At 49.1% G+C, this 14783-nt stretch overlaps 1 protein-coding gene across 6 annotated transcripts in view; it reads right to left on the bottom strand.

The window, feature by feature from the left end:
• Positions 1-1824: 1824 nt before the first annotated feature.
• Positions 1825-14783, bottom strand: part of EPB41L5 (erythrocyte membrane protein band 4.1 like 5) — a 190375-nt gene continuing 177416 nt past the window's right edge. For 3 of the 6 annotated variants that reach the window (XM_079782467.1, XM_079782469.1, XM_079782468.1), the window contains exon 25: positions 1827-6935. In XM_079782467.1, coding sequence (XP_079638593.1) covers positions 6869-6935 — 67 coding nt within the window. In that variant the 3' untranslated portion in view covers positions 1827-6868. Of the gene's footprint in view, positions 6936-14783 lie in introns of all 6 variants that reach the window. The other 3 variants (XM_079782471.1, XM_079782472.1, XM_079782470.1) reach the window with 2 other exon arrangements.

Here is a 14783-nt window from a genome sequence, read left to right as displayed (position 1 = left end):
CCTCCCCTGCTGTCCCAATTGCCCCTACTGCCCTCCCCTGCCATCCTGGTCACCCCCAACTGCCCTTCCCTGCAGGCCTGGTTCCCCCCAACTGCCCTCCCCTGCTGCCCCAATTGCCCCTACTGCCCTCCCCTGCCGTCCTGGTCACCCCCAACTGCCCTTCCCTGCAGGCCTGGTTCCCCCCAACTGCCCTCCCCTGCAGGCCTTGGGCCTCCCAACTACCCTCCCCTGCTGGCCTGATCGCCCACAACTGCCCTCCCTTGCTGGCCATCTTGTGGTGGCCATCTTGGGTCCACATGTGGGTGGCCATCTTTGACCACATGGGGGTGGCCATCTTGTGTGTTGGAATGCTGGTCAATTTGCATATTACCGCTTTATTATATAGGATAATGTCAATCTTTGTCTCTTGTACCAGTTTTTTCACTTTAAAAGTCTATTTTTGTCTAATCCTATCTAATAAAGAGGGAATATGCTAATTGACCATCACTCCATCACAAAGATGGCTGCACCCACAGCTGAGGCCAAGTTCCCATAAGAAACCTTAACAAGCAATCAGCAGGGACCTGAGGCTATGCCCTCCCCCACCCCCGTGGGGTTTGACTGGGGATCTCAGGCTGTGCCCCCCACCTGGCAGGGCTTGACAGGGGACCTCAAGGTGTGCTTCCCGTCCTTGTGCTGGGCTGGGGGACCTCAGGCTGTGCCCCCCACCTGGCATGGCTTGACAGGGGACCTCAGGCCGCACCCCCCCACCCAGCAGGGCTTGACGGGAGACCTCAAGGTGCGCTTCCCATCCTGGTGCTGGGCTAGGGGGACCTCAGGCCGTACCCCCACCAGGTGGGGCTTGACAGGGGACTTCAGGCTGTACCCCCCACCCTGGCGCCAGGCCAGGGGACCTGAGGCCACGCCCCTTGCCTGGCAGGGCTTGATGGGGGACCTCAAGGTGCGCTTCCCGTCCTGGTGCTGGGCTAGGGGACCTCAGGCCGCACCCTCCCGCCCCAGCACCAGGCCAGGGGACCTGAGGCTGCACCCCCACCCCCGCCTGGTGTAGCTTGACGGAGGACCTCAGGCTGTGTCCCCCACCTGGTGGGGCTTGATGGGGGACCTCAAGGCACACCCCCCCCCGCCCTGGTCTGGGCTGGGGGACCTCAGGCCACGCCCCCCATCCTGGCGCTGGGCCAAGGGACCTGAGGCTATGTCCCCTGCTCGGTGGGGCTTGACAAGTTCCTAGCCCACCAGCACCGCCAGCCTTACCCTGACGGGGCACTTGAGTACAGGGGGTGGGAGCATCCCAGGGCACACGGCTGGGGCGGCCCTGCTGTGGGAGGGCTGCCCTGCCCCCTCTAGGCCTCAGGTGGAGTCAGAATCCAAGCACAGCTGGGTTGGATGTCTCCTGGGACAGGTCACCCTAAGACAGGTCAGTGCCACACACCCCCTCCCCCCCCCCCCCCCCCCCCCCCCGCCCCAGTTCCTTTCCTTGGGCTCCCCGACCTGAGCTGCCGCTGCTCGCCCCTCCTGCCTTTCCTTGGTCTGACCACAATGCGCCCTGTGGGGCGGGCTGGGCGCATCTGTGTTTCGGTAGCCCATTCCCTTCCCTTTGGAACCCTGGCCTTGTCGGGTGCCCTACCCTGAGGCCACGGGGTGGGCACACAAGTCAAGGTGCCAGTCGGAGCTCCCGCCTGAGCGTGGCGGCCGGCAGAGGCCAGGCTGCTCTGCGGGATGGAGTCCTCTTGCTCCCCTTCACTTCCGCTGTCCTCCGCCTTCCGGCTGGTGCAGAGTTCCCCCGCACCTTTCCAGGGAGTTATTTTGCTTAAGTTAGAGCGGCTTTGGTGGCTTCTTACCAGACCCACCCCTTTGGGGGCAGCTCCCAGCACAAGCGGCTGAGCTGGGCTCCTGCTCTCCCTGCTTTCCCGGCGGGAGAGGAAGGGGGCTGGGGGGAGAGAGGAGACTCTCAGAAGCCGGGGCGCTGCCCAGCACTGTCTTCACTGGGGTGGGGCCACGTGCACACAGGGAGGCGGCTGGGCCCGAGGAAGGAGAGGGGGGCCACCTCCACCCAGCAAGAGGCTGCGCGGCACCGCCTCTCCTGCGGAGGAGGGGGGTTAGGTATTGATCGGTCTCGGGGCTGCCAAGTAGCAGAGCTGAGCTGCTCCCGCGCCCCGGGCGGCGCTGTGCCTCCAGGGTATGCTGTGTGACCCCCAGGCCCCTACACTTCCTTTCTCTGCCCCAAATGCACACCAGACACTGAAATGAACGCCGGAAGTGTGCGCTGTGCTGTCCCCTCCTCACGTCCCCTGATCAGCACTCGGCCCTCGCAGCTGCTGCGGAGAGAACACGCCAGCGAGTAGGTTCCGCTCCCAGGGCACAGAGGGGCTCATAAAACGGAAGTGTTTCTCGAAAGCTTTATTTGTGGTCACATCTACAGCTGTCATCTCAGCATACAAACGAGCTCAGTGCCGTGTTTCTCACATACAAAACCAAGGACGCGAATAGTGCACCCGACAGAAGAGATTCCACTCGCAAAGCTACGCAAAGCTTCACACGTGGAAGTAAGTAAACACAGTGGTTAGTGAGGTCCTAACAGCTTCTGTCCCAGGAGGGCGATAAGGGCGCGGAGGGGGGCGGCCCCTCCCTGCAGGCCCTGGGAGCGAGGCTTCACCTCAGCCTGGGGTGAAGGGCCGCCCCGTCTCCCACACGCAGCACCGCGGGGGCAGGGGCGGCTCCTTTCTAGTCCTAACACATCGGCTTGTCCTGGCTGAGAGCAGGGAAGGCTTCCAACTTCCTTCTGATCAGTGTGTTTACATTTTTGAGAGGAGAAAAGAACAAATAAAACAGAAATGTACATTCTTTAGTCCACAGGAGATTCCAGCTCTCTAAGCAACTAGAAGGCTGACGGCAAGATTAACGGGAAACTGGCGACTGTTCAAAGGTTCCCAGAGCCGGAGGCCCATGACTACATCCTGTCGGCGTGGGAGTGAAGATGCCCACGTCGGGAATGCCAGGTGCCCCCAAGTGACAGGTGAGGAGGCTTGTGCATACCTGCCTGCCTCCCATGGAGCCGATCTACCAACCACAAAGCTTGAGATCAGGGATCAGCACCTGTGCTTGTAAGTAAACTGTCCCGGGTCGCAGCCACGCCCGGCCCCTCCATTGCCTCGGCAGGAAAGAACTAGCTACCGCTGCTTTCTAGAGGTCTGCGCACGCCTCTCTGAGCGAGAAGACAAGAACCGGCTGCCCCAGACCCTCGCCACATCAGTGGCCCGAAGGCAGAGGATGGGGCCAGTCAGAACCGGAGGCGTAGGAGAACAAGCACCGAGATGCAACGACCCAGCTGTCATCCAGAATTGTCCACAGAACATCATGATCGTGCAAGAGAAGGCCAAAAGTTAGCAGACTGCAAAAAGTATTTCTAAACGCAATTTTTCTTAATGCAACATAAAGTCTTGGGAAAGCTGCTAGGGATGGTCTAAATTTATCAGGATCAAAGGAGACCAGACTTTCTTTGTTCAGCAGTGTCTCCAGAAGGCCAGGAATGAAAGAACCACCAGCCGTCCCTGGACACAGGCGACACTACTGACCAGCAGGAGAGAGGACCTTCCTTCCCCAAGCTCCGCAGAAGGGGCCAGGGCAGAACGCCGAAACCTACACCCTCCTCTACACGGGCACTCTCCCGCCCACCAGGGCTGGAAATCCTCTGATTTGAGGCTCTTGCCCTTTCTGCTCCCCAAGGCCAGCAGCACAGAGGCCACTGCAGGCACCGAGCGAGGGAAGTGTCCCCAGAGCAGTGCGCACAGCAAAGCGTTAGAAAGCAGTGACAGCAACACTCACAGACCAATGAGGCAATGGCGAGAGGACAACAGTGCCACCCCTCCTAGCCCCGCCTGAACCCGCTCAGTCCCAAGTTCCATCATGCTGTTCGCAGCGAGCTAGCAGTCAACCAGGCCTGGACACTGGAAACAAAGTGACCACAGCACAGGGAGCCTAAAGAGCCTTGCTATTTTTTGCATCTGGGTCTGTTATCTCAGCTAAAAGTCCACCCCAGCACCTCCAGAGGAGGAAGCTGACAGCTTTTAGCTGGGGTGCGCAAGTAAACCAGTTCTCCGCTGTTCAGGTGCTCTCACCACTCCACAGGCGTTCATGCGCCATGCTTCTTTTCAGCTGCACTGAGCTAGCATGGAACCTCATCTCCATTCAGGACTTCCTGCCCGGCTCAGTCATTCTCAACAGTGAGCAGGGCCATTTCCCCTCCTCTGAGGATCGGACCGGATGACTTAGGTGTGGGTTTTAATCTTTGGAATGAGGTCTGTGCCCCGGAGGTCACCGGCCTGTAGAGCCACCACAGCTGCCCCTGTTCCACTTCAGGAACCAGCGCCTTCTCACCCGGTGCCATCGCAGCTCTCTGCAGCATCCTCACTCACTCACACGGCTTCCCTCCTCAGAGACGGACCTCCCGCTCCCTGTCTGACACGTCACGGGACCCGCAGCCTGCCCTCCTCCGCGCCATCCCCAGATGAGCAGAACAAGATGAGTGTTGCAGGGGCTCTGGGAGGCACCCGCAGTGGCTAGGACAGGAGAGGCGTAGCTGGCAGGTGCCTAATTGGTCAGGGCTAACCCATCATTAAAGCACTCATTTCCAGCCCTAGCTGGTTGGGCTCAGTGGACTGAAGGGTTCCGGGTTCGATTCCTGGCCCTAATCCAAGGCATGCCAAAGGCAACCAATCAGTGTGTCTCTCTCACATGGTGTTTCTCTCTGTCTCTTCCTCTTCCTTCCACTCTCTCTAAAAATCAATGGAAAAGAATATCGAGTGAGGATTTTAAAAAAAGCACTCATTTCCATGTTAACACCTCATGTCAGGACATGAGATGAAATATCCTTTTAGTTTGAGATTCACATGAATTTTAAGAAAGTCCCTATCACTATTCAGACTGGCAAGAATACAGGTGCCTGACAACACAAAGGCTATCGAATATTTTCAACAACTTAATCCCTAAATATTAGAAAGGATGGTGCTGCTTTACAAACTGGATGGAACTGTAGGCCTTCCAAGCCTGCAGTGCCTCCGCTGTGCTCTGCTGAGGCCAACCCGAGCCTTTGAGCACATCCAGGGTTGGGGGGCCTGAAGCTCTGATGTCCAGGCCAATGTGTCCTGGGGAAGCCCCTGCCCTAGGTGTCACTTCAGCTGGTTTTGCAATTAGGAATTGGCAAGAGCTCCACCAATGAGATTCACAAGCTTAGCATAAGGCTCAGGGGAGGCAGGCGGCAGGAAGGGGAACTTTCTTTCCTTCAGCAGAACTGTTTTGTGCAAAAGTGATTTCCGATCTCTACGGCTCGAAACAGCACACATCGGAATTCCCGAGCTTTCCAGTCAGATGCCGGTGTGTTCCCCTGAGCACAGGAATGGCTCGGGACAGCCCACACCAGGCGTTTAAAGATCTAAACTGGATGCTCCTTTACGCTGAGCAGCACAAATGAGCACTTAATTACATACACATCACAGGGCAGGAAACTACAAAGCAAATCCCAGGAGGGCTAGTTTAACATCAGTCCTTGACAACCTGTAGCGAAGGCTTTATCGGCACCGTTTCCACGTCACCCTCATTCCCAGCAGCAGCTGCGGTTCACCTTAAGCACCTAAAGAGTCAAGCCAGGCCGTGTTTTTCTGGGCGTTGGGATTGCAGGTGGTTATTTTTAGACTTTTTTCTATGTTCTATATGAGCACGTACTACTTTAACATTCAGAATTATTTTTTGTACAGAAGAAAAGTGATGAGGAAATTCTAGAGGACTTTTTAAAACAAACAAAATTCCTAATGTAATGTGGGATGTGAGTTCCTTCAGAATGTTGTGTATAGTTTCAGTCATGGGATTTGTTCAAGAAACAAAATCCCACCCACCCACCCCCGGATTCAGTTTCTATCCTGGTATTTTTTGTTTTGTTTTCTTGCTTACAAGCTCCCAATTTATCCAGCTTGTACTGAAAGGAAGTGAGGCCACGTCCCAGAGCAGTGCCAGGCCAGAGCGTGCTGTGCTCCTTCAGCACCGAGTCTGTGGGCTGCAGTCCCCGGACCCAGGAAGAGGCGTGAGGACCGGAGGGACACGCCCAGGGTAACGTTAACCCACCCCCCCCTTCCCGGCTGAACACTTACAGGAAACCAGGGGTGATGGCTGCTTCCTGTGGGAAGGCCGAGCTGAAAACGACGGGCAATTGATTTCTCTGTAGTTGTTACCTTGCTGTAACTTTGGAGTACTAAGACAGCCAGTCCAGTAAGCGTTCAAAAATATGGGTGACATTTGAGAGCCCTCTGTGTTCTAAACTGCTCTTTAGCATTGCAATAATTGTTTAAAAAGGGAAAGAAAGCTAGCACAGCATCTACCTACATAAGATCCTCATTATGTTCCTAAATCCCTGACTTCCAGGTAATGCAGAGAAAAGTGCAAGTTCTCTAACAGGATAGGGACACTCACCCTGACACTAGAGAGAGAAATGGCATTGACCACCAGAGACTGCCTCGTAGGAAGCATTATGAACAGTTACAACCACTAGGTGGGGCCAAGAGCTTGAAGCAAACCATAGGGAACGTCATTCCCTTGTTTTAGGAATTTAAAACTTCGAAAATTAAAGAAAGTAAAAGACCAGGCATCCTCATCTGAGGAAATGCGCAGTGTAATTAAACTCTTCCAGTCAGACTAAACACTAGTTGTTTTTCATGGAACTGAAGTCAAATCCAGGCAAACTTTTTTTTTTTTTTTTTTTTTTTTTACCAACAAGTACAGGGCAAACTCCTGCATCCAACACGTTCAGCAGAAACTGATTCCAGGGCGGAACGTGGAAGCGTGCTGAGCATCCAGGTCCAGGCGAGGAGGAGGCAATCCCTTAGAGCTCAGTTGTCAGTAAGCACTTCTGCTTCAAGATGGGTTCTTCGGTCACAACTGGAGCAGAGCTGAAAGGAAGACAGAATGGGTTATTCCATGAAACCCTTTGAGATAGAAACAACACCCATTTCTCCACCAGTGCCACATGGAGCATGCTGACAGTAAATGACAGACCTAGCGGCCGGCGTGGCTCAGTGCTTGAATGTCGACCTATGAACCAGGAGCTCACGGTTCGGTTCCCAGTCAGGGCACATGCCCTAGAATAGGGCGTGCAGGAGGCAGCTGATCAGTGATTGTCTCTCATCATTGATATTTCTATCTCTTTCTCCCTCTCCCTTCCTCTCTGAAATCAATAAAAACATTTATACAAATAAAAGGGTAATATGCTAATTAGACCGGGAGACCTTCCAGACGTCCTTCCGGACAAAGCCATGGTGATGGGGCTGAGGCAGAGGCAGCTAAGGATGATCAGGCCGGCAAGGGGATGCAGTTGGGGGCGAACAGGCCAGCAGGGGGGGGGGCAGTTGGGGGTGAGCAGGCCAGCAGGGGGGCAATTGGGAGTGATCAGGCTGGCTTGGCAGGATAGTTGGGGGCGAGCAGGCTGGCAGGGACGGGGGGCAGTTGGGGGTGATCAGGCCGGCAGGCAGGTGAGTGGTTAGGAGCCAGCGGTCCTGGATTGCATGAGGGATGTCTGACTGCCGGTTTCAGACATCCCCCAAGGGGTCCCAGATTGGAGAGGGTGCAGGCTGGGCTGAGGGACACCCCCCGTGCACGAATTTCGTGCACCGGGCCACTAGTATTGATATAAAATAAAATACCAGACCTAAATTACTGTGTTGTAATACTTAATTTAGCAATAAGGTATTCCACAGAAGGGAATTTTCTAGATAACTGATGCATATTTAATCTTGAAATTAAATCTAAAGATATCAATATCTCCTACCTCCTTGAATAACATATACCAAACAGATACTTGCCCATTTCTTAATGAGTCAGTTATTATGATGAATATCAAGAACAACCGCCCTGACTGGTTTGGCTCAGTGGATAGAGCGTTGGCCTGCAGACTCAAGGGTCCCAGGTTTGATTCCAGTCAGGGCATGTGCCTTGGTTGCGGGCACATCCCTAGTGGCGGGGGTGCGGGAGGCAGCTGATTGGTGTTTCTCTCTCATCAATGTTTCTGGCTCTCTCTCCCTCTCCCTTCCTCTCTGTAAAATATCAATAAAATATATTAAAAAAAAGAAGAACAGTACTGTGCTGAGCATGACAGCAACCTGCTCAGGAAAAACCCAGTGGGCTGTTCTGTGCTTCTTTACAAGTCTCAGGTGGCTGTCCAAGTTCCTATACCAGCCAGTATGTTTTGTTAGAGCTATGTGAAAAATAGTCTATGGCCCTGGCCCTGGCTGGGTGGCTCAGTTGGTTTGAACGTCATCCGGTGTGCCAAAAGGGTTGCAAGTTCGATTCTTGGTCAGGGCACATACCTAGGTTGTGGATTCAATCCCAGGTTGGAGCATACAAGAGGCAACAGATCAATATTTCTCTCTCTCTCTAAAAATCAATTAAAACATATCCTCAGGTGAGGATTAATAAAAGATTTAATTCAATTTAAAAAATAATTGGAGAACATTATGTTAAGTGAAATAAGTCAGTCAATGAAAGAAAAATACCACATGATCTCACTCATTTATGGATAATAAAGAACATTATAATCTTGAACAAAAAGATAGATACAGAGACAGTAAAGCATCAAACAGACTGTCAAATTACAAGGGGAAGGTTAGGGAGAGGTGGGGGAGATAAGAGATCAATCAAAGGACTTGTATGCATGCATATAAGCATAACCAATGGATGCAAAACTCTGGGGGGTGGGGGCATATATGGGAGGGGGGTGTGGGGAGGGCAATGGTAAGATATGTACACATATAATACCTTAATAAAAAAATTGGAAAAAAAAATATATAGGCTTTGCAAAAGAGTCTCTTTTGTAAGTGAAGAGCATAAATTTAGGTGCAAGAATATAACATCTATTTTGGTTTCAGATAAACTTAATATCAAAACATATAGTACAAGGACATACATTTGACCCTTGAACAACACGGGGATTAGGGGTGCCAACCCCCATGCAGTTGAAAATTTGCACATAACTTGACTCCCCCAAAACTTAATTACAGCCTCTTGGTATCCACTGGGGATTGGTTCCAGGATCCCCATGGATACCGAAATCCAGGGATGCTCAATATTCGGACTGGCAAGAACATATATAGCATTTTTGTAAAACGCTATAAACAATGCATAGTTGGCACCATGCATCTGGGGATGGAAAACACTGGTTTTCATCTGAGGTTGGTCGAATCCGTGGATGTGAAACTCAGGGATACAGCAGGCAGACTGTGTATTTATTTTTTAAAATACGCATGTAAGTAGGTGGTGCCGTTCAAACCATGTTGTGTTCAAGGGTCAATTATAGTTTAAAATATCAAAAGTACTAACAAGATTTATAAATGAAACAGCAATTTTTTTTTTGAAACAGCAATTATTTATCTCACCCTCTTCATTCCTACTACACAAACACTTTCAACTGTGGGGTGTTTTGTTTGTGTGTTTTTTTCTGAAATTTTCCCTTCACTTTTCTGTATCTCTGGTTTTCTGAGTGTAGGCCCTGGAATTTGTTATAAATGCAGATTCTTAGACACCATACCAGACATATAGAACCCAAGAGTCTGAGGGTAGGGCCCAGTAACGTGTGTTCTAACTAGCCCTCTAGGTAATTCTCATGCACAACTAGCGCCAGTCCTAACTGTTCTAAGAGATGTTTCTACAATGACTTCCTACTAGAGACTATGAAAACGTAACATTCTTGCACCCCATTCACCAGCCCCACAATCCTTTGTTCTTAATTTTCAACAGTTTATTAGAATTTTTGGCAATGCTAATATTCAGTATTTATTGTAATTATGCAAATATTGTCACAACTGAATATAGGTGCATTAAGTATTTTTTTCTTGCACAATTTGTTTTCTTGGGACTGAATAACTGCCTCTTCTGTTGTGAACTACTTTCCCAATTTTCTATCCTTGCTTCCGAGTGACCCCTAACCTCGCAAATAACCCCGGCTCTCTTCTGAGTAAGTCAACCGTGCCATGTAAGTTTTAAAAACTGGGGTGGGCTATGTTTTCTTGGCAACATCCCTCCTGGAACTATATTCCCCTCTTCAAATCCACAGGATCTTTCCAGACCTCGGTGGGCAGCTGCCACCTTGGACGCTGCCTCCCCTCCCTTCTGGTAAATCCCACTCCTCTGTCTCCTGGCCCCACCTTGTCTTCTTTCTTAGATAATCAGCTTGCCCTGATGGAACACATGCTCCAATGAACAGCTTCCTGAGGAAGACCACAGGAGGAGCACCTACTCTATAGGGAAACTCTGTCTATTTCGCCTAACCCCACACTTCAATGATCGTTTGGATATGAATCTCTAGGTGAGAAATGCTTTTCCTCCAGAATTCTGAAGACATTGCTCCATTATCTTCTAGCTCTCAGTTAAGTCTGCTGTCATTCTGATTTCTAATCTTTCATATGTATTCTTCCCCCCCCGCCCCACAGACATGTATCCTCTCTTAACTTTGATATTCTGACATTTTACAATGTTCCTTGGTGTTGTCTGTTTTCATTCTCTGTGCTGGGTACTCAGTAGGCCTGCTGGATGTGAAAACTCAAGTACTTCTGTTCTAGGGAATCTCGATTCCTTTTTGTGACAATTCTCTCACGTTCATTTACTCTGTTCTTCTTTCTCTATCTCCAATGACTCATATATTGGATTTCCTAGGCCAGTGGTCGGCAAACTCATTAGTCAATAGAGCCAAATATCAACAGTACAATGATTGAAATTTCTTTTGAGAGCCAAATTTTTTAAACTTAAACTTCTTCTAACACCACTTCTTCAAAATAGACTCGCCCAGGCCGTGGTATTTTGTGGAAGAGCCACGCTCAAGGGGCCAAAGAGCCGCATGTGGCTCGCGAGCCGCAGTTTGCCGACCACGGTTCTAGGCCAATAGTCAGCAAACTGCGGTTCGCGAGCCACATGCGGCTCGCGAGCCGAGGTTTGCCACTCTGTTGACTAGTTTGCAGACCACTGGATAGGGGCTTAATCACAAGGAACAACAACAGCCTGTAATTATTGGAATCGAGAGTCTAGGTCAGTGGTCGGCAAACTCATTAGTCAACAGAGCCACAGTTTGCCGACCACTGTCCTAGGCCAACCCTCCATTTTCTTTTCTTTCCCAGTTTTTACTTTTTTTATTTTGGGGTAGATTTTCCTCCATCTTATCTTCCACATATTTTTTGGATTTTATTTTTAACCTGGTTAATAGTTTCTAAGAGTACTTCAGTTTCTGTTTTCTTTTAAATGCCCTGTGTCATTGCATAGATGTAGTCAGTTATCTTTTCCCTCACGCTAGTATCATTGTGCACTTTTATTTCCTCCTGTTTCTTTTTCATTCAGTTTCCCTGTTCGGGTCTTTCCTCAAACATCTGATGACCTTTGCTCCCGTCATACTGAAGAGGGAAGCACTGGAACGCTGTTTGGAAACTACCCGTGGGTAAAACTGCTGAACATTAATGGGCTTCCAGGTAGAGCTTTTAGGCAGATTTCCTGGGATTCCATCAGGGGACCCACACACAGCCTTGTGGGCCTTTTCTCTTTGGTGTGTCAGTTCCTCTATAAAAGAATCCTCTTAATTTCCCACTTGAGACAGTTATGCTTAGCCAACGACACTCTGGACTTTCAGTGTGTGAACTTTGAGTTAACCTTCCTGTTTTCAGTTTGGGACCTTACTCTACAGAAACCCCAATCCAGAGCTGCCGGAAGTCAATTCCAGCATGTCATAATTACAAGAGTTTCAACAAAAGGTTGATGAAACTTGGGGGCTCAACAAGGGCTGAGTCACATATGTAATCACCTGTTGGAATGGCTGAAAAGGCACTTGCCCCAAACCTGAATAGGATGATTGTTTGCTGCCAGACAGCTCAGGGCATCTTAATCTACATGTTATTGCCTCCTGTTGGTCAAACACCTGAACAGTTGTAGGCTATTCCCCAATCTGATAACGCTTCTGTAAACCCTACCCTTTGAAGTGTATGTCTCCACCTTGCCTTAGGACAAATTGTGTTCATAAAAAGTAGGGGAGAAACCAAGATGGCAGCATAGATAAACACCTAAACTGCTGCCTCGCACAATATCAAAACTACCACTAAAAGACAAAACGGACACCATCCAGAACCACAGGAAAGCTGGCTAAGTGGAAATTCTACAACTAGAAGAAAAGAGGAAAGCACATTGAGACTCAGAGGAGCTTCAAAAGGCTGAGGTACGAAGACTCGCACGTGGAGAGGACGGGGCGGCTGTGTGCACGGGCAGCTGAGTGTGCGGTTGGCTTTCTAAAGCTGGAGGGAGATGGAAGCTCCCGACTGCACTGAACTCCAGTTCCGGGCAAGTTTCTGGGAATCCTGACTCATTCGGGGAGAAACTGGACTGTCTGGCAGCGGGCGAAACTCGAGGGTGACTTTCTCTCAGAGGTGCTTGCAGCGATTACTGAGGGACACTGAGACCCAGGGGCCTTATAGGGCAGGGCTGACAGGAAACCAAGGCTGTCTGTTCTGCCCTGAAACTCTTCCCCATCCAAGCTGAGCACAGAGGCTTTTGCAATTTTGCAAGTCTTGTCTCATAAGAGTGTCTCCAGCACAGAAGTTCTCCCAGCATAGACACAGCTGATCCTCACAGCCAATTGGCCTGGAGGTCAATTCCTCCCAGTGATACCAACAACAATCAAGACTTAATAACTACATCAAGGCTAAGCACACAGTCCACAAAGGGGTGCAACAAGAGTGTCCACCTCAGGTAACTGGGGAGGCTGAGCCACTGTGCCCTAGAGGACACCTACCACACAAAGCTACTCTACCAACTCAGGGAAGCAGCGAAAATGCGGAGACAAAGAAACATCACAAATGAAAGAAATGGAGGAAAATAAATGACTGGATATAGAGTTCAAAACCACGGTTATAAGGTTTTTCAAGAATTTCCTAGAAAAGGCCGATAAATTTAGTGAGACCCTCGAGGATATGAAAAAGGACCAACTAGAAATTAAACATACACTGACTGAAATAAAAAATATTATACAGAGACCTAACAGCAGACTAGAGGACTGCAAGAATCAAGTCAAAGATTTGAATACAAAGAAGCAAAACACACTCAGCCAGAAAAGCAAAAAGCAAAAAGAATCCAAAAATTTGAAGATAGTGTAAGGAGCCTCTGGGACAACCTCAAGCGTACCAACATCCGAATTATGGGGGTGCCAGAAGAAGAGAGAGAGCAAGATACTGAAAACCTATTTGAAGAAATAATCATCGAAAACTTCCCCCACCTGGTGAAAGAAATAGACTTACAAGTCCAGGAAGTGCACAGAACCCCAAACAAAAGGAATCCAAAGAGGACCACACCAAGATACATCATAATTAAAATGCCAAGAGCAAAAGACAAAGAGAGAATATTAAAAGCAGCAAGAGAAAAACAGTTAGTTACCTACAAGGGAGCACCCATACGACTGTCAGCTGATTTCTCAACAGAAACTATGCAGGCCAGAAGGGAGTGGCAAGAAATAGTCAAAGTGATGAATAGCAAGAACCTACAACCAAGATTACTCTACCCAGCAAAGCTATTCAGAATTGAAGGTCAGATAAAGAGCTTCACAGATAAGAAAAAGCTAAAGGAGTTCATCACCACCAAACCAGTATTATATGAAATGCTGAAAGGTATTCTTTAAGAAGAGGAAGAAGAAGAAAAAGATAAAGATAAAAATTTTGAACAACAAATACATGTCTATCAACAAGTGAATCTAAAAATCAAGTGAATAAAAAATCTGAAGAACAGAATAAACTGGTGAATATACTAGAATCAGGGGCATAGAAAGGGAGTGGACTGACAATTCTCAGGGGGAAAGGGGTGTGGGAGGTGAGGGAATAGACTGGACAAAAAGCATACACCTATGGATGAGGACAGTCGGGGGGAGGTAAGGGCAGAGAGTGGGGTGGGAACCGGGTGGAGGGGAGCTATGGGGGGAAAAAAGAGGAACAATTGTAATAATCTGAACAATAAAGATTAAATTTTTTTTAAAAAGTAGGGGTCCTGAGACAAGGAGAACTAAGAACGAAGAACTTGGAACTTTAGCTCCTTTAGCTGAAGCTCCTCTGACCCCCAATGCCTTTCAAAATTATCTTTCATCTCTGGACTCTTACTTAATCTATGCACAGCCTTTCTCCAGATTACTGAACCCTTTGTAATGCTGGAACAAGAGCACCAACACAGAGCCTCTCTGGCCCAGCTCCTCCAGCACAGGTAGGTTGGGGAGGACTGTTTACATGGGTACAAATACTTTCAGTCAATTCTCATTCTCAATCCCACCTTATACCCCTATCTTCACAAATATCAGAACCCCCAATTCCTGAGCCTCTCCAGGGCTCTGCAATGTGAGTTTGCAAGCTTTGTATGTTTCTCAGTTTCCACTCCCTCCCTTTTCAGGTTTAAATTTCAGTTAAATGGAGCCTGCTAAATTGGTTACTACTTATTCATCATTTATCTGCTTCTAAAACTTGTTGAAGTCTCTCAATTGCTGTTGTCTCCTCTCCTGTTCTTTGTCTTTGTGGTTTTATACCTGAAAATTAAATTTTACAGAGAATACTCAAAGTAAATCTCATCTGTAGAAATGCAACCCAGGCATAATTTTTAGAAACATTTTATTGATTATAATGTATATACACTGAAGTGCACAGATCATGAGTGTACAGCTTGATGACTTTTTGCAAATGAAACACACCTTTGCAATTAATCAGCATGCAGATCAAGAAATAGAAAACTACTTGCCCTCC

Source organism: Cnephaeus nilssonii (assembly GCF_951640355.1).
Source record: "Cnephaeus nilssonii genome assembly, chromosome: 10".
In the NCBI taxonomy this organism is placed as follows: domain Eukaryota; kingdom Metazoa; phylum Chordata; class Mammalia; order Chiroptera; family Vespertilionidae; genus Cnephaeus; species Cnephaeus nilssonii.
This window is presented reverse-complemented; position numbering and strand designations above follow the sequence as displayed.